This window comes from Stenella coeruleoalba (genome assembly GCF_951394435.1).
Source record: "Stenella coeruleoalba genome assembly, chromosome: 3".
NCBI classification, from domain to species: domain Eukaryota; kingdom Metazoa; phylum Chordata; class Mammalia; order Artiodactyla; family Delphinidae; genus Stenella; species Stenella coeruleoalba.
In genome coordinates, this window is record NC_137148.1 from 52,013,617 (window position 1) to 52,039,725 (window position 26,109).

Consider the following 26,109-nt stretch of genomic DNA (forward strand, 5'->3'; position numbering starts at 1 on the left):
AAGAGAGCATAAAGTATAGATATGCTAATGTATGACATTTTCATTTACACCCAGTAATATTAGGTTATGTTAAAACTTGCAAAAGTAAAATCTTTCTCAAAACATGTACAACATAGCTTAAATTCTCACTGAATAGTTCACTGTATCTTAACAGTTTATATGGTACAGATCCAGAAAAGGACAGGGGTATAGATGCAGATATAGAAGTCCCCAAAAGGCTTTAGTACTAAGTTGAGGGAGATTTCATACTGCTGACTCAGAAGCTGATCCACGCTGAGTATCTTCCTCTGTTTCATGAGATTTTTTTCAAATGTATGCACAATTTACACTCCACCTACTTTTGTAGGTGGAGACAGTTATGTGATGAGAAAATATATTAGGGAAAGGTTGTTCAGCCATTGGGTGTCATTTTTAATAAAAATGGCATTTCTATTTAATCAAGACATGTCAGAAAATCATTGCCTAAGTCGATGGATACTACAAACCGACCAATGCTCTCTGCAGTAGCTGTGCTCTCGTGGACAAACTGGAAGCTCTGGGTCATGTTCATTCACATGGAATACTATCGCATCCAAACAGTGGCGCAGGGCCATCATGCATTAATGGCTTATTTCCAATAAATCGAATCATCCATCTGCTCCCCAGGTTCCCTAATTCAAAGCCAGGGTGTGGTACCCACCACTAGGACGTTTATTATTTGTGTGCTTATTTTAAAAGCGAGCCCAGCCAATAGGCCATGGGGTTGCAAGTACTAAATAAGGCCCCAGGGCAGAAGGGTGAAAAAAGACTGGTGGGGGGGGGAGGGGAGCGGGGGTGCGAGGGGAAATGGAGAAGGGCAACCTCCTCCGGGCTTCTCCCCCTTCCTCTCCCCAGAGCACATCGACCTCCATCTCCCTCCCTTCGGTACCCAGGCCTCGCCTTGGCCCTGACGGGGTTTGCTGCGGGTGCGCGGTGCAGGCCCGGTCTGGGGCGGCGGGAGACGGACCCCTCCCATACAGAAGCCCCTTACCAGGGAAGAGGACGCGAGACGGTGGCAGCGGGCCCGAGGGCGTCGGTAAGTCGGTCCGCCGCCCCGCTGATTCTCCGGGCTTGAGCCTGGCTTCGAAGCGCAGCGCTGCGAGCGGTGGCCCAAACTTCCCCAGCTCCCAGACCGCCGCCGCCCCTTAGCCCACCCAGCTGTGCGCTTCAACCCAGCTGAGGAGCCTCGCCAGAACCGCCCCCGGGGCGGTGCAAGACGCACAGGGCGGGACGCGGAGCGGGCGCGGGGCGGGGCGGGGCCGGGCGCAGGCCGGGGCGGGGCCGGGGCGGGGCTGAAGTGGGCGCCGGCTTGGGGCTGACGCACGTGGGAGGGTTCAGGAGGAGCTTGCCGCCGCCGCCGCTCTTGTCTCTTCTGCTAGGCCGCCGTGCGGCTTCCCGGCGTCCCGAATCCCTCACCCCCAAACCGGAGGACAGCGCTCCCTCAGCCGCCGTCGCCTTTCGGCGTTCCCATGATAGCCCAGTGCTTTTCGGCTGTGCGAAGCCTCCACAGGTACCTCCCGTGCGCGTGTTAACCTTGACCTTGGGCAGAGCGGGGTCTTCCGCCCCGTCACTGCCAGGCGCCTCCGCCCAGCCTTTCCAAACAGCACCCCTCCGACGCTCCTGGAACCCTCCCTTCCCACAGTCCGCATGGTCTACCCCGAGGGACACCTGGCGCGGGAACTTGGGGCCACCTTTTCTTCATCCGCTCCCTTGAGAGGGCGTCCATTCCCCTTTGTTTGGGACTGCCTCAGCTGCAAGCAGTGAGACTGGTCCCAGGCCCAGCCCAAAACGAATGCAGAAAGATGGTAGGGATAAGAAAATCATTTGACTTTCGTCCCCATCCAGAACTGCAGACCTGTCGTTAACAGTGCCGGCAGCTGTAGACTCGAATAACAATTCTCATTTACCCCTCATGCATATCGTTAACATACACATCGTTTAACACTCGCACAAGATGCAGCCGCTATGGTTTTGCTGCTTATTTCCGTCCATGCTTTCTAATTTCCTTTTTATTTACTTCCCATAAAACATTCGGCCTCTGGCCGGGGCTAATTGACTTGGCCCCAAATGGAGGAAATGATTGCTTGGACACGGTTTGGTGCAGCCCCAGCTGCTGTTTTGGACTGCTTCCTTAGCGCCCTCGCCACACCCCTGTGCCATAGACCAGTAGCAACATGGTGAGAGAATTAAATTCTTTGCACGGATGCGCTGGATGGAATGGTTTTCAGAAACAATGCCACTACCACCCGCATTCCCAAATCTAGCTTTGAACTGAAAATCTGAATGAAGAACCAACAGAAAAAGGGAAATATGTGTTTCTTGCTAGATCCTTATAAAACCTTTAGAACCTAGCAATCAGCCTGTAAGCTTTTTAACAGTTTTCTGTTGTACGTTGCCACTCATCTGTGTGGAGCTTTAGGCTACTCAGTCCTTACCGTTTTGGCGCATCTGGGGACAGTAGTGATCATAAAGAGTTAGTGTGATGATTTTGACCATATTTCAGACTGTCCTTTTAGTGTTCAGGCTGCAAGTGGTATAGCTCTCAAATGAAGCTATACCAACAAATGAAGAAATATATACCTTCCTATAACGCAGGTGTGAGAAGAGAGAATAAATTTCATATTTGACAGTAGTTCTCAAACTTTTTAGTCTCAGGACCTCTTTACCACTCAAAAATTACTGAGGACCTAAGAGCTTCTGTTTATGTGGGTTATATCTTTCCTTATTTACCATATTAGAAATGAAACCAGGGAGATTTTTTAAGTATTTATTAGTTTATTTTTAAAACAGTAATAAATTTATTACATGCATAAATAACATTTTGAACAAAAAATAACTATTTTACAAAACATCTCCAAAACAGTCAGTGAGAAGATGGTATTGTGGATTTTTTTCCTTTGGGTTTTTATTTTTAATTGTGGTAAAATATACATAAAATTTACCGTTTTAATCATTTTAAGTGCACAATTCAGTGGCATTAAGTACATTCACATTGTTATGTAATCATTACCACTATCCATCTCCAGAACTTTTTCATCATCCCAAACTGAAACTCCTCATTATCCCCTCTTCCAGTACCTGGTAACCACTATTCTTTCTGTCTCTTTGAATTCGACTATTTTAGGTACTTGATACTAGGGGAATCTTACAATATCTGTTCTTCTGAGACTGGCTTATTTCACTTAGCATAATGTCTTTAAGCTTCATCCGTGTTGTAGCATGTGTCGGAATTTCCTTCTTTTTTAAGGCTGAGTCGTATTCTGTTGTATGGATATACCACATTTTATTTGTCCACTCATTCATCCATGGACTTTGGGTTGTTTCCACCTTTTGGCTACTTTGAGTAATGCTGCTATGATCATTGGCATGCACATTTCTGTTTAAGTCTCTAATTTCAATTCTCTGGGATAGGTACCTAGAAGGGGGATTACTAGATCACAGGATAATTCTTTGTTTAATTTTTGAGGAACCACCTTACTGTTTTCCACAGCAGTTGTATTGGCAGCTATTGGCAAAGAACAAGAGTTCCAGTTTTTCCACATCTTCATCAACACTTGTTTTATTTATTTTATTTTTAAATAAGAACCACCCTAGGAGTGGCATTGTTTTGCGTTTTTGCAAAACAAATATATGACTTAATAGAAGGTAGCTGGATTCTTACATCTGCTAACACGTTTATTCTGTTGCACTGGTTCGTTTTGGTTTAAGAAGATGAAGAAAATCCCACCTGTCATATGTAGTTGGAAAAGAAAAGTATTTTAATTTTAATAGACGTTTTAGATAATCATGGGTGTTCTTTGATATCACATCAAAGTTTGACAAGGTGTAGTTTTTATAAGAATGGTTGCAATGTGAAATATGAAACTATCAACGTACTTTTTCTTACTGTTAACGTTAAAATCCATAGGTCTGTTTTACACTTGTAATGAGTCTCTTACCTATGCATGATTTTGTAATATCAAACACTATTCATTTGGAAAATAGTGGCTCACTGTGTTATACATAGCTTCCTAATGTTGACATATTTTACATTATCAAATAATCATATTCCTTAATATCATCATCCCATCATAAAAGTCTTCAAATACTAGAAAGCTGGCAAGCTCATGGTGGCAGATACACTTTTTCAAAATTCTAATTTTCATTTGAAAGCTGAAATTTTATCATCGGTAACAAATACTATCAGTTGTTTTCCTTGAAGTGACAGCCTTACTATGTTACATTTTTGAGAGGATTTCTGCAAAACACTTAAGTCTGAGTAACCATGGTTTGTCTGTCAGTCATTTTTTCAAGTATAAATGGTGTTCCATGAGAAAAGCAGCTATTTCAGTTCACAATTCAGTCAATTGCACAAGTGCTTTTAATTTGCACAACCAAATTCTCTGGACCATTGTATTCAGCCGGTGCACTTTATGCCTACTTTGCCACACATATATTTAATGATTGAGATTTAATAAAATTAACAATTTTTACTGTCTCATCAAGGACATTCTAAAGTGGAATTTATATTATTTTTAGCATGAGGGAGTGACAGTGAAGAATATAATGACTACTAGGACAGTTTGGTGTCATTGCCTTGATTTGTTCTAAGGTGCCAACAGTTTTATCTACCATTGCTTTTCACCATCAGTGCAGACGTCAACCAAGTGAAAAAGGTAAATAACGTCTTAGTATTTTTATGAAATACTTTCAACCTCACATACTCCTTGAAATGGTCTCAAGAACCACTCCCCATAGGATTGCAGACCACATTTTGAGAACCACTGGTATGTGTTATGCATATTCTTTGTTTATGCATGGAAGAAAATAAATGTAAAAAGCTGTACAATTATTACTTTTTTAGAAGCTAGCAATCTACCATAAATATATTAACTATTTTGTTACTTAAGGGCATATATTGCAGTCAATCAACATACTCTACAGTAGTAGTAGTCATCCACCCATGGTTCTTGTGAGTGACTTAATCGCAGAATCTCTGTTTCAAAATCTGTATCTTCCTAAAGGAGTCAGTACTTGACCGACCACATGGAAGGCCCTCTATGTACTCCTGATTTCCTGTTTCCTTTGACATGTGGGAATTCATTTTAGTGTTATATGAGTAACTAGGTTTTTACTCAACCGGCTTATGATTTCTCTTGGGTTTTCCTGTTGTTATGGTTGCTGTATACTCGTTTCCCAAATCTAGCTTTGCAGCCAGGATCATTGATGGGGGTATTTACCCAATTTCTTGGGAATAAGTAGACTGGGGATCTGAAGATTGAATTGTACTTGCTGTTCAACTAACCTTGTGACCTTAATTAAATCACCCAATTTCTCGGATTTCTCTTGAATTCCTTTTTTTTTTTTTTTTTGCCATACGCGGGCCTCTTACTGTTGTGGCCTCTCCCGTTGCGGAGCACAGGCTCCGGACGCGCAGGCTCAGCGGCCATGGCTCATGGGCTCAGCCGCTCCGCGGCATGCGGGATCTTCGCGGACCAGGGCACAAACCCGTGCCCCCTGCATCGGCAGGCGAACTCTCAACCACTGCGCCACCAGGGAAGCCCCAAGACTGACATTTTTTTGAAAGACTTTTTCTTCTTATTAAGTGAAACAAAAAGGAAATCAACACAGAAACTGCAGCTAAGTATAAGAGAAAGTCCAGCTTGCAAAATATGGATTTCTGACTTACCATAGCTTATTTTGGAAGACCCTGTCCTTTTCCACCTACTCTGAGATTATCTATACCTCCTGCTTAGCGTTCAAAAGGGCACCCTCTTTATTTCTTAGACACACTTAGCTGGTATCTTTGATACCTAATCTTACTTGCTGTCAAGACCAAGAGAAAATTCTTTTTCTGCCTCACATTGTAGACAGGGTTGTAGGGACTGAAACAGTTGACGGCTGCTTGCCACAAAGCATGACATGTATACTATAAGGCTACATTGTTAGATCTTATCATTCTAACACTGAAAATTATATATTTATACAGCTTTCACATCCTCATAGGAATTTTCTAGCAAGACACAGCATAAAGAAACACAAATTATTTATGTAAACGAGAAGAAAATGAATGATAGTAGATTCCAACTACCAGTTGTACAGCTTTTTTGGAGGTCTCATATTCAGTCACTTTTTCATTTTACAAATATTTACTGAGCACCTGTTAAGTTATTGTTTAATCTCAGCACCACCTTATTCTAAACTATACAGCATTCCCTTGTAAATCCTCTCTTTTGCTATTGTCCTCTGTCTCAGTGAATGTCACCAGTTACCCAAGTCAGAAGCCTTGGAGCTGTTCCTGGCCTTCTGTCTGTAACGTTTCCGTCAACTCCCAAGTCTTCAAATTCTTTCTCTTTTCTCTATTCGAGGTACCACCGCTATAATCCAAATCTTTATCATCAGTCTCAGCCTCAATTTTTGCTTCCTACTAATATACTTTCCTTATGAAAACAGAGATCTTTATGAAACGCAAATGTGATGTGTCACACTCCAGTTTAAAATTCTTCTTTTGATTGCCATGAATCTTAGGATAAAATCAAAACTCTTTCATATGGTTTATAAAGCCCTATACAGTCTGACCATGATTTAGCTCTCCCGGCTTCTCTTAACTCAATGTTTCAGACAGAGAATTCATATCCTCATCTCCTGGCGTTAAATTAACACATGTTAATATCTTATTTGGAGTATGCTTCTCTTCCCCTACCTTTCCACAGCCTAGCTAATACTTGTCATTCAACTTAAAACTTATTATAGGGCTTCCCTGGTGGCACAGTGGTTTAAAATCCGCCTGCCGATGCAGGGGACACGGGTTCGTGCCCCGGTCCGGGAAGATCCCACATGCCGCGGAGCAGCTGGGCCTGTGAGCCATGGCCGCTGAGCCTGCACGTCCAGAGCCTGTGCTCCGCAACGGGAGAGGCCACAACAGTGAGAGGCCCGCGTACCCCCCCCCCCAAAAAAAAAATGTTATCACAAATGCATGTTTCCCTAAGCAATATATGGTTTAGTTTCACATGATGGAACTAGTTTGACATGGCTGTGGTTCATTTTTTCGGTTGTTAGGTCTTTCCTTGTGTGACCATTCCAAAATTTATTATCCATTTTCTTGTCAGTGGGTTGTTCCCAGTTATTTGCTATTATAAGCAATACTGCTATGAATATTCTTGTATTTTCTCCTGATACATATGTGCAAGGGGAAGACCTAAGAAAAATTGCTGGGTTTGTAGGACATATGTACATTCTCAACTTTACCAAATGATGTCCAATTCTTTTCCAAAGTGGTGATGCTAATTTACTCCCTCTCGCCGTATATCCTTCATGAGTAGCCATTGATCCTCCATCCTTAGCAATTCTTGGTGTTGTCAGGCCTTTTACCAATCCAAGGTTGTAAAATGGTACCTCTTGGTTTTTTATGTATTGCTGTGTTTACTAATGCGTTTGAGCTGTTTTCATGTTTATATGCCATTTGTATTTTATGCCTGTTAGTGTCTTTTGCCCATTTTCTTATTTGCTTGTTTATTTTTTTCATATTGAATTTAAGTACTATTTATATATTCTAGATACGTTTCATTTGATTTCCATTCAAAAGTACATATTTATAGTGTATTTTACCTATGCCAGCCACTGAGCTAACTCTGAGAATGGAGCTGTGGACATGACAAATTATCCCTGTCCACAAGGGTTCATGCCCTTACTCTGTTTAAGGACTCAGAAAGTAATCAAACATATCTCTAAAACAGATTGGGATAGATGCTGTTAATATCAGCTTAGTTTGCACTTCCTCAGGGTCAACTTGCCTGACTCCTACTAAATTTGATCCCTCTGAATACTGTAAGTAATTCCGTAGCATACACGTTATTATTAATAGTGTTTGTCTTCCACAGTAGTTCACAAGTTTTCTGAGATCAGGAGCCTGTTTTTTTTGTTGTTGTTCATGTCTGTACCTCCAGCATTTAGCATGGTGTTGTTCCCAGAGTAGTTGCTTAACAACCATATGTAGTGACTGGATGGATGAAAAGATGTCATCAGTGGTAATAACTGAAAATTCAGCATTCATTCCTGATATCTAAGGAGTATAGGCCTAGATTTGGCATTTTTATATTGACAATGACAGTATAACTTCTAGTGGGAAGTAAATATTTCAAACCCTATAGGAAATAGCTCATTGTGAATTTCTTTATGCAAAAAAGAAAGTTGCAAGAGGAAATTTATGTCTAAGTATTAATTTAGATCTAGTCGTGTAATAAAAAATTACAGAGTAGAGTGCAGTAGGAAGCTAACCTAACCAACAGACTCATAGGAATTTTGAGTATATACTAGGTGATATGAGGCAGAAGAGAAGCCATATGTTAAAAGACATGATCTTTGTCATATTCCCTTGTCACCACTGAGGACATTCAAATAGTGACTTGGTGCCTTACAGACCAGTTGGTGGATCTGTAGAGTAATAGTCTAATTAATGAATACTCTGTATATTAATATACATTAATATATTAATAGCAAAGCTCATTCTACATTGTCAACCTGGATATGAAAGAAGTTGAAAGAGGTGCTAGTTTCTGAAGTACTGGGTCAGAAGCAACCAAGATGAGAAGTTAACAAAGGTGAACTTCTCATGAGTGGGTGTGGGGTCAGCCCAGGGCAGAGAAACCAGACTCTCTGGACTTGTATGACCTGGGAGTTACTTGGTACTGGGGAAACACATGACATTAAGCAGAGTATAATCCTGAGAAAAGCCAAAATACTTAACTTGTTGTACAGACCAGGAAGGTAATGACATGCAGCTTGCCCTACTTGGTGGAAGAAGTACCCAGGAGAACCCAAAAAAGCCATGATGGTGGATTCATATACTGGAACACATCTCATTCCTGCTCTACTAGATCTAGACCCTGTGCTATAAGTACTATACTCCCATAACTGCACAAAAGAAACTGAAGGGAAGTAAAAACAAAAAAAACTTGCTTAGAATGGCAAAAAGGACCAAGGCGACTCAGTAAGATGTATAACAGCTCATCAAAATGTTTTTAATGACACTGAAAAATTGTAAAGTTACAGAAATGATGGATAGTAGAATGTGGTTGATTGAAACCTATACATAACTTTCAAATCTTCATTCACTCATGTCACAAATATTGGCCAGCCCAATATTTGCTTGTTGAAATTTACTTTGTACTCCCCCTCTTTACCATAATTAATTTGTGATTGTTTACCTTAAAAATACACCTTAAAATTAATCAAGGGAAAAGAATATTAGGCAAAAAAAAGTTTAAACATTAGAGTCAGTCTAATTCTTTTAACTGGGTTCAGAACTGTTAACTTTCTGGCAGTAAAGGCAAAGGGAAAACATACCATTAAAAATTATCAGAAACAGAGTTTTTCCTGGTACTGTTCATGAGATAAATTTATCATGTGGGTGCATTATACAGGGGAAATTGAGTGAATGCAATGAATAATAGCCTCAATAATACTTACATAGTAAATGCATAAGTAGACTTTGTATGGACAATTTCTTATTCTGATCTTTCTTAAAAGACCAAGGCAGTACAGGCTAGTAAGGGTGATAAGGCACATACATAAATAATTATAATACAAGATGGAGGGTGATAAGTACCACAGAGAGTAATAGAGAAATTGATATGGGAGTTCAGAGGAAGGAGAGATTATTTTCAGGATTAAAGGAAGCGGCAAGGTCATAATTGGTCCTGGAAGGGTGGTAGGATTTGGACGTGTGAAGACCAGGGGAGGGAGTTCTCTTCCCCTCAGACTGTTTACCTGAATTTAGAAATAGGCACATTGAGTAAGTTGAGTGTCCAAGGCAAACATGCTAAAAACTAATGAAATGACTCCAAGAAAGAGAATGTACTACACCTTAAATTTATACAATGTTATATGGGAATTATAGCTCAATAAAGCTGGAAAAAGAACAAAGCTCAGTATGTAGAGATTTACACCAAAAAAAAAAAAAAAAAAGGGAAAGAGAATCTGCAGGGACTTCCCTGGCAGTCCAGTGGTTAAGATTTCACCTTCCAAAGCAGAGGGTGCGGGTTCGATCCCTGGTAGGGGAGCTAAGATCCCACACGCCTCAGGGCCAAAGAATCAAAACATAAAACAGAAACAGTATTGTAACGAATTCAATAACGACTTTAAAAATGGTCCACATCAGGGCTTCCCTGGTGACGCAGTGGTTGAGAGTCCGCCTGCCGATGCAGGGGACACGGGTTCGTGCCCCGGTCCGGGAAGATCCCACATGCCGCGGAGCGGCTAGGCCCATAAGCCATGGCCGCTGAGCCTGCGCATCCAGAGCCTGTGCTCCGCAGCGGGAGAGGCCACAGTAGTGAGAGGCTCGCGTACCGCAAAAAAAAATAAAAATGGACCACATAAAAAAAAATCTTTAAAAAAAAATACATTTAATAAAAAAGAGAGAAAATTTGCAAGCCACATGGCGTTGGAGGCAGACCTGGTTTCAAATGCTTGTGTAATCTCACTAAGCTTCAGTTTCTTCAACCCTAAAATAGAGATAACATTTACTACCTCCTACAGTTTTTGTAAGGAGCGCAGGAACCATTGTATGTGAGAACATCTAGCACAGTGTTTGATACCAAGTGAGTCCATAATAACTTATAATTTGCTCCCTTCCATTCAAGGTAAAAGAAAGTAGTTCTAAGGACTTGGGTTTTTTTTTTGGCTGTGTTAGGTCTTCGTTGCTGTGTGCGGGCTTTCTCTAGCTGCGGTGAGTGGAGGCTACTCTTCGTTGCAGTGCGCAGGCTTCTCATTACAGTGGCTTCTCTTGTTGCGGAGTACAGGGTCTAGGCGCAAGGGCTTCAGTAGTTGTAGCACATGGGCTCAGTAGTTGTGGCTTGCAGGTTCTAGAGCGCAGGCTCAGTACTTGTGGCGCACGGGCTTAGTTGCTCCGTGGCATGTGGGACCTTCCTGGACCAGGGCTCAAACCCGTGTCCCCTGCATTGTCAGGTGGATTCTTAACCACTGTGCCACCAGGGAAGCCCTAAGGACTTGGATAATTAAGAACTGACTAGGGATCTTCTTCAACTTATAGTGGGGTTATGTCGCCATGAACGCATCTTAAGTTGAAAAGTCAAAATACTTTTAATACACCTACCTACCAAACATCATAGCTTAGCCTAGCCTACCTTAAATGTTTTCAGAGCACTTACATTAACAAAAGCCTATTTTATAATAATGTGTTGAATGTCTCGTGTAATTTGTTGAATACTGTACTGAAAGTAATAAACAGAAATGTGTGGTTACAGAATAGTTGTATGTGTATTGGTGTTTACCCTCATAATTGCATGGCAGACTGGAAGCTGCGGCCCACTGCCACTGCCCAGCATCATGACAGAGTATCGTCCCATGTATCCCAAGCCTGGGAAAAGATCAAAATTCAGAGTTTGAAGCATAGTTTCTACTGAATGCGTATCGCTTTCACAGCATCATGAAGTCAAAAATCTTAAGTCTAGCCATTGTAATTCAAGGACTGTCTATACTTGTGAATATTGAAAGTCACAAATGCTTTATCAGTGACTGGGGGGAGGCTATAAATGACCTACTAATGAAATTAGTAGTGAAAAATGAAAGTTCCAGAGGATCTCAACTCACTATAACACCATTCTAATCGGGAGGAGATTCTTAATAGTATCAAATATGAAGTCTTATATTTAAGCTAAACACATCACCTATCTGAGAGCAGGATGATGTAAGAGCAGCACATGGGAAAAACTTAGAACCTTGAGTTGTTTTCGGTTTCAGTATGAATTAGCAGCTTGATGTGGCTGCCAAAGAACAAGAGAGGGAAGAGCCACTAATCAGATGACACTTTAAGTCTTGGGTGTTAGTTGCCAAATGCAGTGGATACTTTTCAGTCCTGATTTTGCTTGATCTCCATGTAACATTTACACTGTTGGCCACACATGATTTCTTGACTTCCAGAGAATCAAATTCCTAATTTTCCTTTATTACAAGGAATCCTCAAATTTCTTTCAAGCTTCCTTTTCCTGACACTTGCCTCTCAAGCCCTAGTTTTTCTCAAGTTTCTATTCTTAACTTCTACTGTAAATCCCTTTTTTTGTCTCCTTTCTTTGAGCAGACATACATGCTGGAGTCTCTCCCACACACCCTGCTGTCTGAAACCTTCCCTCAACCCACCTGGTATGCACTTTTCCTTTCCATACTTTTCTAGACTTCCCCAGTGTTGTTATCCACATGCTGTTCTTAGATGCCCCAGTCCATTCTAAGAATTGTACATCTGAATACATCTACAGCTATGTCTCCCACCCGGAGCCCTCTCCTTGCCTTCAGGTTCATATATCCAACTGCCGTATCACCACAGTTTCATACCCTGGCGTATGTCATAAGCACTGAAAAAAATCAACATTTCCGAAACTTACCTAGTAGTGTTTCCCCAAACCTGACCTTGCATTTTCTATTTGCAAGGGTAAATGTGCTATGTTCATTTGCTACGGTCCCACCCACCAACCCACCCACCCAAACTGGAAACTATGACATCCCGTCTTTGCGAGTTTTATCTCTTGAATATTTCTTGAACCCATTGTTTCCTCTTCCACTCCCACTACCACTTTTTAAAAAATATGTATTTATTTATTTGGCTGTGCCAGGTCTTAGTTGCGGCACGTGGGATCTTCGTTGCTATGTGCGGGATCTTCAGGATCTTAGTTGTGGCATGTGGGCTCTTAGTTGCAGCATGCAGGCTCTTAGTTGCAGCATGCAGGAGCTAGTTCCCTGATCAGGGATCAAGCCCGGGCCCCCTGCATTGGGAGTGCAGAGTCTTAACCACTGGACCACCAGGGAAGGCTCCCTACTACCACTTTTAATTTAATTGTTCATCCATATTACTGAAGCCTCCTAACTGACCTCCTTTGCCTCCTAAAATGGACCTTTCATACTTCCCACAGCTGTTAGAGTACCTAGCTAAAATGCAGATCTTGTACATACACACCTGTGTTCCCAGCAGCACTATTTATAATATCCAAGACATGGAAACAACCTAAATGTCCATCAACAGATGAATGGATAAAGAAGATATGGTACATATATGCAGTGGAATATCATTCAGCCATAAAAAAAGAATGAAATAATGCCATTTGCAGCTACATGGATGGACCTAGAGATTATCATACCAAGTGAAAGTAAGTCAGAAAGAGAAAGACAAATACCATATGATATCACTTATATGTGAAATCTAAAATATGACACAAATGAACTTATCTATGAAACAGAAACAGATTCACATAGAGAACAAGCTTACGGTTGCCAAGGCGGAGGGGGGTGGGGGAGGGATGGATTGGGAGTTTGGGATTAGCAGATGCAAACTCTTATATAAAGAGTGGATAAACAACAAGGTCCTGTTGTATAGCACGGGGAACTGTATTCAATATCCTATAATAAACCATAATGAAAAAGAATATATATGTATAACTGAATAACTTTGCTGTATACCAGAAACTAACACAACATTGTAAATTAACTATACTTCAATACAAAAAATAAATAAAATACAGATCTTACCTTCTCACTCAGGACTTCGATACAAAGTTTAAGGTCTCCAGCATGACATAAATAAACCCATGGAATCTTGCCTATCAACCTCACCAGCCTCATCTTTCTCTGATTCCCATTTCTAACTTCCAAATTGGTTGTAATTCTTGCAATACACTCTACCAGTGATTGAAAATGGGCCTTTGCTAATCCTGTCTTCTATTCCAGGCTTGCCCTTATGCTTCTTCACATACCACACCCCATCCTTCCCTGGATAATTCCTGTTGATGCCTCCTCCCCAAGAAGATTGCTCTGATTTCCCAGTCTGAGTATTGTTTCTCTGTCCAACTGTAACATCTTGTATATAATTCTGTAATTGCATTTACATGATATTGTTGTTATCTGTGTCTGATACACATAAGATCAATAGGTATCTGCTACATTCATTTTAGTATGTTTTTCTGCCATACTAGCCTTATTCATCTTTTATCTTTAGCAGCTAGCTCTGTGCTTACTTTCCCCAGAGCTCCAAATGCATGCTCCACTTCTCTACTTGGATATCTTACTGACATTATAAACTCAGCATGTCTATAATTGAATGCCTATAAAGCTCCAATTTCCCCCAGTCTTCCCACTCTCTCCCGAAAAAAGAAAAAGAAGGAAACATTCTAATCTGCTTCTCCTCCTGAACCCTCTAGCTATCACTCACATCCATGCAAAGCCAAAAGTGGTCATCTTAGACTTCCTCTCTCCTCCCACCCTCGTCTCACCAAGTCTTGTGGGGCTGCTGTTGAAAGATTCAGTCTAGACCCTCCAGTTATGAAACTCTGTTGTTCTGTTGGTAAGCAGCAGCTTGGCTTATACAAAATAATATAACTTTGGGGGGTTGAAAGAAACAGCTTAGTAAATAGTTAAGATTTCAGACTCTGGAATAAGATTGCCTGGTTCACATCCCAGATCTGCCACTTACTTAGTTGTGTGACTCTGGCATGATTGTCAACCGTTCTCTGCCTCAGTTCTTCATCTATACAATGAGGATTAAATGAGATAATGCATTAAAAAAACAGCACAGTGCATGGACATAATTAGCACTTCATAAGTGCGTAAATGACTTTGTATTATATTCAGGTAGGTGCTTTTCTTTGCTTTCAGTGTGACTTCCAAACCTCAAGGACCTAAGGTTGGTAATTATTCATCCTTCATCTTTGTTAGGAAGTGTTTTTAAAACCTGCCTTTTGTCTTTTATCAGTGAGGAAACTCTCTTCTCTGCTTTAAAGAGTAGCCTTCTGATATACAGACATGTCAAAGAATTTGAAATCATTTTTACCATCTTGAAGTAAATTAAATATGTGTCATTGTTATTTTCCTTTCTCACATAGTCTGTTGATTTACTTATTTCTCACATAAGTAAATGACAGTTGGCTTCTAGGGGTTGCTGGCCAGACCAGCAGGAGAATTGGGATATGGCATGGGTCAACACAGAGCCACATGGACCATGCCCTCTGATTATGTCTCTGTCTGTCTCAACAAGGACAGGAAAGAGTAAAGAAAAGTAGCAGGCACTGACAAGGTGTTAGGTTAATAACTGTGGGCAACTTGAAGAGAATGGCAGAACTGTCAAAGTGAATGGTGTGATTGGTGATTTAGTGTTTAACAACATTGACTCCAGAGCAAGACTGCCGGAGTTACCACTTATAGCTGTGTGACCTTGGGTAAGTTATTTGACCTCTCTGTGCCTCAGTTTCATCATTTCTAGAAATGGAGATAAAATAGAGTCTCTGTCACAGTGTTATTCAAAGGATTAAATGAGTTAGTACATGCAAAGCAGTGCCTGCTGTGTAAATGTTTGACACTGTTTCTATTGATGGTAGTGGCAGTGGCCAAACAGCAACTAGAAGCTTACTCGTTAACTAGATGAAGTAGGAAGCCAGCCATCTGATAGCTGTGTCCAAAGTTGTCAGCCTCAAGTTTTAGATACACTAGAAAGCAGTATCACTTTGAATCTTCTCTAATAATCCATTTATAATGTAATATTCACTGTATCTGCAGTGAAGTATAGTTAATTACTTGACTTAACATCACTGAGCTTCATCCTAAATTAAAGGATTTGAACCAGCTGGTTTCTTAGGCCCCTTCCAGCTGTGAATTTATGAACCTTCATTTACTGGTCAAATATATTTTGTGCTGTAGTTTCTTCTAGCTTCTTCTTACGTGTGCTCTAGTTTTCCCTTGGGGTTTGCTCCATTCTTATCCCTTTTAATCTGCTTGTCAGCATGAGTATTGTTTTAATGTTGAGTTATTATGTTTTTCAAACCACATGTCTGAGGTTAGAATAGCAACTAGAGCTATTTTTAATTTAAAATTTTACTTTTTATTATGTAAATTTTCAGCCACAAATAGAAGTCATGAAATTAGTATAGGTTTAAAATTACTAGCTCATGGCCAATCTCTTTTCATATGCCTCTTCATCCTCCAATTATTTTTATTTTTTATTTTTTTTTATTTTTTTTTTTGCGGTACACGGGCCTCTCACTGCTCATGGCCTCTCCAGTTGCAGAGCACAGGCTCCGGACGCACAGGCTCAGCGGCCATGGCTCACGGGACCAGCCGCTACGCGGCATGTGGGATCCATCCGGACCGGGCCACGAACCCGTGTCCCCCGCACCGGCAGGCGGACTCCCAACCACTGCGCTACCAGGGAAGTCCCCTCCAATTATTTTTAAACATATGCCCAACATTTTATTGATACTACTTTAATCATAAGTATTTCGGTATATAAATAGCTCTAAGAGATAAAAATTTTTTTCAAAAATAATCACAATACCATTGTCACATGTAAAAATAATAAACACCCATTTGTGGTTGAACCAGTCTTTAAGAATAAAAGCAAACTAGTTATTAGCCAGGCCTAGGAAGAGGATTTGGGCATCATCATTCACTGAACATAATGACCCAAAAAAAAAAAGGCTAAGTATTAAATACTGTACTGAGGAGAGAAGTCTCTCTCCTGAGTAATTTACTAAGCATTTCAATTCTGAAAATTATGCCCCAAACACCAATTAAATGTGCCAGAAGCAATTTATTCATCCGCCTAGAGAAAAATAAAAGTGGAATGTCTTTTTGAGTTGTGGTTTTCCATGTATGTGGGTACACCCTTTACTAATGAATTATTGAAGAAGTCTTGATTTCATTTGTGACAAAGTACTTGATTTTAGATGCTCTGTGGTCTCAGGTGGCTTTTCTTAAGCCAGTTAAAGGATTTAAGAAAAGAAGTCTGTGCATGTTCATTTATTATAACTTTATTTAAAACCTGTAATTATTAAACCACTTGTCCTATACAAGTCAATTAGACTATTATCTTCTGTTTCTTATTTTCAGAACCTGAGATTTTTCTACTTCATTCTTTATAACTTAGTGATATGAACCTTTTGTAAAAGTTCTATTTTTTTTTTTATAAATTTATTTTTATTTATTTTTGGCTGTGTTGGGTCTTTGTTGCTGCGCGCTGGCTTTCTCTAGTTGCCGTGAGCAGGGGCTACTCTTCGTTGCGGTGTGCGGGCTTCTCATTGCGGTGGCTTCTCTTGTTGCGGAGCACGGGCTCTAGGCGCGTGGGCTTCAGTAGGTGTGGCTCGTGGGCTTAGTTGCTCCGCCACAGGTGGGATCTTCCCGGACCACCAGGGCTCGAATCCGTGGTCGAGCATTGGCAGGCGGATTCTTAACCACTGCGCCACCAGGGAAGCCCTAAAAGTTCTATTTATTAAGAGTAGAAATATTACAAACATTTATAGTGTCACACAGATTCACTATGTTATGAAGCAGAAACTAATACACCATTGTAAAGCAATTATACTCCAATAAAAATGTTAAAAAAAAAAACCTTAAGCTGTTTCTTTCTAACATTTTAAAATTTTTATTTCTATTTCTTGGAAAAGATGACTTTGAAGAGGCCCTTTTCATTTATTTACAATGAAATTTGGAAACAAGAACTTACTTCTATTACATTCCAAAATCCAAAATAAAATTGCCTTTTTTCCTTTTTTTAAATGGGTCACTAACATTTTAAGAAAGAGTTGAAAGTAAATCATTCATTCCTAGGGGAGCCTTTGTATAATATAATTAATTGTACTTTTAAGCCTTGTTGATATAGGAAATTGTACACAACTGAGATTTTATGTGGTACTGTTTCCAAAATAGTATGTTTTCACTGTGTAAGACCAAGATTGGACCATTATTGTTGCACTGGTCACTTTTGTCATCCAATTTAAATGCTACATTTGTGAATACCAAAACGGGATGGCCCAATAAAAGAAAATGGGTAATGCATTTGGCTTTATCAGATGCTGGAGGCTACTCAGAATAAGGGCCACTGGAATGTCTCCATGTTTAGGATAGATCTGCTCTGTTCTCAATATGTTTGTAGCTGAGTTCATGGTGTACATTTTTGTGAATGGCTGTTTTATGGGCAGTGTACTGTGTAACTTTGGCAAGAGCACTTTGAAAGTTCAGTCTTTTCATAAGGTTTCTTTCTAGAGCTGCTAAACATTTTCTGCCCAATCTAAAAATTACTTTCCTATACCAGCAGGTGGAAACAAGAGCAGTCAAATTGTAGTACTTTGCTTTCTAAGTGTACCAGCATGTCCTGTAGATAATCTATCCATGACTCAGAGTATCTTTGATATATCACTTTAATTACTTTTCTTTAACAACTTTATTGTCTTAGCACATTCTCTTGATTGCTTTATCACCTTATTAGTGTCTGGGGCCAAAACTAATAGTCATTCTAAGACAGGCTAATTTAGATTTTTCATTGCTTTCTTATACTTCATTCAAGTTACAACACATACGCTATGCGCTGATACATTCTTCCACATTTGCCAACAAGTAAAAAGATGACTAAGACACGATCTGCATTCTCAAAGAACTTACTTTCTAGTGGAATGACAAGGAGAATGTCTTCTTCATTCTTCCCCTGACCTGGGAGAACAGATCATTCAGCCTTCCTAGTGTATCTCCAAGTAACCTGTGGCTGGCATTCAGTATTCACAGAAATTTTAATTCATTCAACAGATATTTACTGGGTACCAGGTACTATGTAGGGGCTTAATTAATAAACTTGTGCTTTTTTCCTAACAGAGTTTTTTTTAAAAAGACTGAAACGCTCTTCAGGAGAAGTATCATTCATTTAAAATTTTTTCAATTCAGATTATATAGATCAGGTTGACATATAGACACTAAAACATTGAACTTAAGGGTTTAGAAGTAGTTAATGTGAGTAACATTCCCTGGAATATACTTAGAAGACCTTCCACAAACGCTAGTCAAAATAAAATTAAAGTAAGCTATTCTAGATCAATTCTGTTAGCTGTTTACTGACATCTAATAATAGTAGAAGTAGTAATAATAATAATAATAATAAAGTATTTTATACAAAGAATATAAAAGAAAGAGGAGAACCAAGTTTTAAGATTGTGTGTGTGTGCAGAGTGAGAGAAATATAAGGACCTCCCCAAGGTAGAGTTACTTGCTCTGTCTTCTAAATTCCCCATTGCTTTATGCATATAAAATTTGTTGCCTGGGGCTTCCCTGGTGGCACAGTGGTTAAGAATCCACCTGCCAATGCAGGGGACACGGGTTTGAGCCCTGGTCGTGGAAGACCCCACATGCTGTGGAACAACTAAGCCCGTGCACCACAACTACTGAACCTGCACTGTAGAGCCCGTGAGACACAACTTCTGAGCCCATGTGCCACAACTACTGAAGCCCGCACACCTAGAGCCCGTGCTCCGCAACAAGAGAAGCCACCGCAATGAGAAGCCCCCACTCGCCGCAACTAGAGAAAGCCCGCGCACAGCAACGAAGACCCAACACAGCCAAAAATAAATAATATACATATATATTTAAAAAAAATTTGCTGCCTGATATTCTAATCCATCTCTGTGTCTCTTCACAAGTCTATAAGCTCCTGGAAGGCAGTAACTGTCTTATTCATCTGTGTAACCTCATTGTTTACTGAAGGAGTGACTGAGTCAACTAATATACTTCATGGGAAAGCCCTTTGTAATGAGCCCTTTTGGGGGAGGAATATAATCTGCAATGTAGGCATAATCACAGAGGATGGTAACAAGTCAATATCTTTATCTGAGAAATCACCAGGGAATAGAGAACTAGCATTTGTTGTATAGAAAGTTTTCTTAGAATGCCTCAGCTGAACCTTATCCACAAGAAATATAGGTTATTCGTTTGCCTGAGTACTTTAAGAAAGCATTTGCAACTTCCTAGGAATACACTTTATCAAGTGGTTTACTGCTTACCTACGAGTAGTTAATCAAAGGGCTCTGGAAAAAGTGAAACCTGGGTGCAAAGGGTCGCCGTCAGGTTGTCCAATGAGTTGAGTTGTTTGAGTTGTTTGAGTTGTTTTACTCTTTGGAAATGGGTGACTAAAAGGTGCCCATGGGGACTTCCCTGGTGGCACAGTGGTTGAGTATCTGCCTGCCAATGCAGGGGACACGGATTCGAGCCCTGGTCCGGGAAGATCCCACATGCTGTGGAGCAACTAAGCCCGTGCACCACAACTACTGAGCCTGTGCTCTAGAGCGTGTGAGCCACAACTACTGAGCCCGCATGCCACAACTACTGAAACTGTGCACCTAGAGCCTATGCTTTGCAACAAGAGAAGCCACCGCAATGAGAAGCCCATGCACCGCACCGCAACAAAGAGTAGCCCCCGCTCACCGCAACTAGAGAAAGCCCATGCACAGCAATGAAGACTCAATGCAGCCAAAAATTAATAAATAAATTTATTTTAAAAAATTAAAAAGTTCTATAAAAAAAAAAAAAGGTGCCCATGCCTAGCTGGCCTGTTTTTCAGAGCTGGATGAAAGCTGAAGTGGAGCATTTCTCCACAGCCCTTGCAGCAATCCTTCACGGAGTGGTATAGACAACAGATCAGACTAGTGATGTCAGTATATATGCTTTAACTACCTACCTTATTCTCTCCCCATTACAAGCGGGGTGGAAGATCAGGGAGGTGCAGTTGGTGACACATCTGATGTTTTCCTTTTTTAGGATTCAGGTGCAACATGAATATAGCATAGTAGTTAAGAATGTGGGCTCTGGGGCTTCCCTGGTGGCACAGTGGTTGAGAGTCCGCCTACCGATGCAGAGGACACGGGTTTGTGCCCCGGTCCGGAAAGATCCCGCATGCACCGGGGCGGCTGGGCCCATGAGCCATGGCCGCTGAGCCTGCGCGTCCGAAGCCTGTGCTCCGCAACGGGAGAGGCCACAACAGTGAGAGGCCCGCGTACCGCAAAAAAAAAAAAAAAAAAAAAAAATGTGGGCTCTGTAATCAGGCCTCGGTTTAAATCCCAGCTCCATACCTGCTGTGTGACCTTGAGCAAGCTACTTCTCTCTGCCCAGTAAAACTGTGTTAATAATGCCTACCTCTTGGCTTGTTGGGAGGATTGAATAAGAAAATGGATGTAAACTCTTGGTATAGTGCCTGGCACATTAATTGTTAATAAATTTTAGGGGTGATGATAATACTCATCATTCATATGTGTGACACCTTTCTAGTTTAGGAGCATAGGTGAAGAGTGGTAAACTGAGATTGGGAAGTCGTGAGAAAGACCAAGTTTTGAACATGTTGCATTTGAGATATCTGTGGGTCTGGAGTTCCAGCTTGACATCTAGATGGACTCATGGGAAACACCCAACTTTTTTGAATGGGTACGGGAAGAGAAGCCAGCAAAGGAGACAGAGAAGAAATGGTCAGAAAAGTGGAAGAAGGACTAGGAAAATAGCAAAGTGACGTTTGCCAGAGCACTTTTGGTGGAATGATGTGGAAGAATTAGTGATCGGCAAGGCAGTGTAGTCAGTACCTGAGAAAATTACAGGACTCAAAGCTGAAGACCACAGGTTGGGGAACACATCTTTCTTTAAAACTGAGAGAAAGAAGATGGGAATGAGTAGAGATGTAAATATATTTTGTCATATTTTAATTACATTTTCTATAAACTTAGAAACCAAGCTGGTACGACCTTTCTGGGCATTAATTCTACTAAAGAACATTAAAAGAAAGTCTTGGCTAAGAATGTGATTCTCTGTTTGCTGTTAAAGTTGACTTATTCTAAGGCATTTAATTCCAGAGCATTCTGTTCATAAAAGAGTTTGATCCTAAGTCAGATTAAAAGGTCCACAAATGAAAAAGCTGTTGTCTGGAACACTAGTGGCTCAAATACCAGATGCTTAGCTTTGTGAGGGGGCTATAAGTATGCAAACTGGGAGGCTCAATAACTGGTGAGTACTACTCCTGAGTCGGATTCCCTAGTGCAGCAGTCCATTCAGAAGAAGAATTATTAGCACTATTCAGGATACTTGAGTATCCAATATATGCCATTCTATCCAGTCTGTATTCCCTCATTGCAGATCAGGGATCTGTATAATGCTCCATGGAAGTTAAATGTTCTCAGATGGACCTACTTGTGTATTAGACATGTAGATAATAGAAGTATTAAACAAATAACTTTAAGTGGAATTTTTTGGGTAAACTTGTCACAGTTAAAATATACATGTACCACAAACTATGTTAGGTTCAGGGTCTACAAATATCACTAAAACCCAGTGCCTGGTCAGGGTATACTGGAGACACAGCTGAGTAAGTAGGTGAATACTCTCCAGTGCGATAAGTGCTTTGGTCAGTGTACATGTAGGATAGTTTAGTAGCACAGAGAAAGAATTTCTGAAACAGCTGGAGGTAGTCAAAGAAGCCTTCCTGGAGAAGATGACGTCTGAACTGAGATTTGAAAGATAAGTGAGACATGAAAGACGTGATGTTCCTCAGGTAAGGAAGAAGAAAGGTGTTCCAGGGAGAGGGAAAATGCTGCAAAGGCCTGAAGAAAGCCTAACAATTTTAGGAAGATGTGAAAGTAGTTATTGATGCCTAGAGCATAGATTTGAGGGCAGAAAGGTGGCACTGAGAAAGCCAGCAAAATAGGGGCAGATCCAGAGGGCCCTGTTACGTAGCTTGAACTTGATCCTGAAGTCAGTGAAGTCAAAACTTGATCCTGAACCACGCCACTGAAGGAGTGCCATGATCAGACTTACCCTTCAGGAAGATTACTCTGCAGGCAATCTGGAAAAATCGATCAGAAGGCATCCAGAAAGGTCCAGAAAGGTCTCCTAGACTTGGGCAACTGAATGCACACTGGTGACCTTCACTGGGATGAGGAATAAAGGAGGAAGACAGGTTTGGTTCTGGGAAATAAGGAAGATGGTCACTTTAATTTTAGACATACTGAGTTTGATGTGACCATTGACATCCAAGTGGAGCTGTCCAATAGGGTTAGCTATATGGGTCTAAAACTTAGGAGATTTGGGCTAGAGATATAGATGTGGAAGTCTTTAGCTACAGGTGGTATATGTAGCCATGCAAGTGGACCAGAATACCCAGGAAGTCTGTACAAAATGAAAAGAGAAGAAAAGAGGGCATGGAACTGAATCCTGAGGATCACTAAAGAATTGTAAGGAAGAGGATAAAAAAAGAGCAGATGATCGAGATTGTAAAGATACAGCCAGAGACATAGAATGAAAAGAGGTATCATTATCACAGATGCTAAGGGAGAAAAAAATTCCAAAACAGAGGGAGTAAAAAAAAGAAGGAATTGCAACACTCAAATATCACAAAAAGTCAGGATAGGTAAGTACTGAAGAATGTCAGTTGGGTTTATTAGGAATCATTGGGGACCCTGCTGAGAGCAGTTTTCATCTTTTATGAGGCCAGGACCCAGACTGAAGTAGGTTGAAGAGTCAAAGAGAGTTGAGGACATGAAGACAGCAAGGGCTGGCTAGACCACTCTGAAAAATCTTGGGGATGAAGGAAAGGGGAGAAATAGGGTGTTTTCTAGTGGGGCACCCAATATCAAGGAAGATTTTGATTTATTTAGATGAAGAAACCTAAGCGCTCAAGCATGTATATGTGTATAAAGAGGCAAAACAAATGAGACATTTAAGATTCTACTAAAAGAGATAATATTTCAGAGTGATGTCCTTGAGGAGATGGGATAGGACCCAAGCACAGAGTGAGAAATTGGCTTTGAACAAGGTGCCCATTATACTAGTTAGGAGTACAGAGGAGAAGATGATACAGATGTAGCTATGTTTGTAGGCGGCAAGTTGAGGGAGTTTCTGTCTGATGGCCTCAGGAATGTAGGCAGCATGGTCAGCTAGTGACAGTGAGAGGAGAAATTTGGGGAGGCTGGTCATGGTTTGAAGTAACTGGTGTGGGAAATGGGAGGCAGACCTTTATGGATGGATTTCCTGAAGCCTTGAGTGTTCAGCTCAAATTAGAGACCATGATATAATAACGTCAAAATCCATAGCCCTGTTCAGAAATCTACATGCAAGAATAGGGAAGGTGGCTGGTTAAAATGGTCCTGGGCAGAGGTGTTGAAGGTGGATATAGCAGAAGGACTAGGAGCAGGGCAGTTGGGGTTTTAGTGAAAGATGTTGGATTGATAGATGAGGCTCGCTTTGACATTTGTGCAATGTGGGAGAACAGTCCAATTGGAAGACCACCCAGGCTCCCTCCTCTACCTTGAGGGTCCTCACATGTGCATGGGTATCTCCACCTGTAAGTCCAAGCTCCAACCACACCCTCTCCTACCTATGACCACCCCTCAGTCCAAGAGATATACACACCAATGGTACAGTTCAACTTCTGGAGGACTGATCCAGGGAAGAGACCCGCATAGGCTCTGGGAGCCATTTGAGCAAGGGATTCTGGAATCCTGGGTACTCAAAGCATGGTTGTGTGGTCAGCAGGTGTGAGGCTCTGCCTGGGCACCTCCTCTCAGCTCTCTTGATCAGAGTGCAGATGCAAGAGGGCCAAAGTGAGCCCCTCTAAAGTGCAGTAATTTCCCAGGTCTAAGGGGAGCTACAGGAGATGCCTAGTAGAGTGAGGAAAGAGAAGGATCAAAGGACCTGAGGTCTAAAGGAGATAGAAAAATAAGAATCATAGGAGTAGAGAAATGGAAGCTGAAAAAATAGAAGGTTGTGATCAGAGAGTAGAATATCAGAATGTATCATCTCTTAGGAGCATCTCCAAGTGGTGGTAAGCAGAGTAAGCATGAAGGTTCTTGGAGTGAAGTAGGTCAAGAAACTGAAGTTAAGGGAGTGGTATAGCTCATCCATCTCTCCTTAGAATCTTCCCGGGATGATTTTGGAGCTTAAGATGGAAAAGAGTGTAGAGCCAAATCTTGATAAATGTGAGGGGGTGGCAAAGAGGTTGGTTGATAATAGCAAGTAGTATTGCAGGAAGGCAGCAGCCTCAGAGGAATACGGTTGTAGCACAGTAATGATTTGGAAACTATGTTGGGAATCTAGGAGAAAGTTCACCCTGTCACAAGGCCCAGTAGCATGAGGAGCTTGAGGGAATGAGCACACATCCTGGGGAAGGCGATGGGTTCTGCACGGATCCAGGTTTCAATTAAGACAGTGGAATAGACCGTGCTCTGAAGAGGTTGAGGATATACAGAAACTTGAGTATCAGGAGAGAGACTGGGAGTCTGGGATGGGTTCACCAGTTGGAGATGCTTTAACCTTTGGGACATTGGCAGGAATGTGAGACATAACAGGACACTTAACAGCAGAGAGAAAGCAGTAAGTTCACATATGTTTGATACGTTGAGGGACTAGTACCAAGAACCTTCAGGTAAAATTTTGTAACTTGAATTTTCTATCTTGGTAAGCACAGCTTATTAAGATTGATTCTCAGTTGTAAAAATAAAGGATTTGTGGAATTTAAACTATCTTGTAAAAAAGTGTTTTTTATATTTTAATGATATTGTCGATACCTTTTGGCCCTGCTTCTTGTAGAAAGAACTAAAAGTCTTTTCTTCTACACTGATGTTCTTAAAAATACTGCTTCCTCAGACATATTTCTCAGAATGTTGTTAGGATTAAATAAGTGTTTTTAACACTGCCTGGCACATAGGAACTACTCAGTAAATGAGTTCTCCCTTCCTCACTTTCTCTGTTCTTTCTTCCCTCCAAAGAAGACACCAGGGGAACTGCTTTGCAAGTGGAAAAGAGAAAGGATACCCATAGGAGGATACAGGCGTACATCTCATTCCTACAATGAGATCATCTAGCGCAGCACTGTTAATTAGAACTTTCTACATTGACGATAATGTTCTCTATCTGTGCTGTCCACTATGGGAGCCACTTGCCATGGTGGCTATTGAGTATTTGAAATGTGCCTAGTGCAACTGAAGAACTGAATTTTTAATTTTATTTACTTTAAATTTAAGTAACCACAGGTGGCTACTGTATTAGAAAGCATAGATGTAGTGGATAAAGTGCTGCTTGGCTGGAGGCTTCAAGGTGGAAGTAGGCTAAGTGCCTAAAAGAACAGGTGCGCCTTGGGGAGGTGCATGACTGGGCTTTGGCACTGGTGAAATCCAAAACTACGGAGCCCCGTGTGCTCTGATGAAAGGAACCTGGACTTGAGCTGTGGCCTGTAAATTGTAAGAAGAGGGGCGATTTAGTTAAATCAATGGCTGAAAATGACAACTTTGTGATCAGTAGGGATCAAGATTAAAAAGAAATGGT

At 41.0% G+C, this 26,109-nt stretch overlaps 2 protein-coding genes across 6 annotated transcripts in view; one reads left to right on the forward strand and one right to left on the reverse strand.

The window, feature by feature from the left end:
* The window catches only part of SGTB (small glutamine rich tetratricopeptide repeat co-chaperone beta), a 44,774-nt gene extending 43,546 nt beyond the window's left edge, over window positions 1-1,228 (reverse strand). For all 3 annotated transcript variants that reach the window (XM_079915990.1, XM_079915988.1, XM_079915989.1), the window contains exon 1: window positions 1,010-1,228. The gene's annotated coding sequence lies outside the window, so the exon portion shown is untranslated. The remainder of the gene's footprint in view (window positions 1-1,009) is intronic.
* A 130-nt stretch (window positions 1,229-1,358) lies between these two features.
* The window catches only part of NLN (neurolysin), a 105,661-nt gene continuing 80,910 nt past the window's right edge, over window positions 1,359-26,109 (forward strand). For 2 of the 3 annotated variants that reach the window (XM_079915681.1, XM_079915682.1), the window contains exon 1: window positions 1,359-1,528. In XM_079915681.1, coding sequence (XP_079771807.1) covers window positions 1,488-1,528 — 41 coding nt within the window. In that variant the 5' untranslated portion in view covers window positions 1,359-1,487. The remainder of the gene's footprint in view (window positions 1,529-26,109) is intronic. The other variant, XM_079915686.1, reaches the window with a different exon arrangement.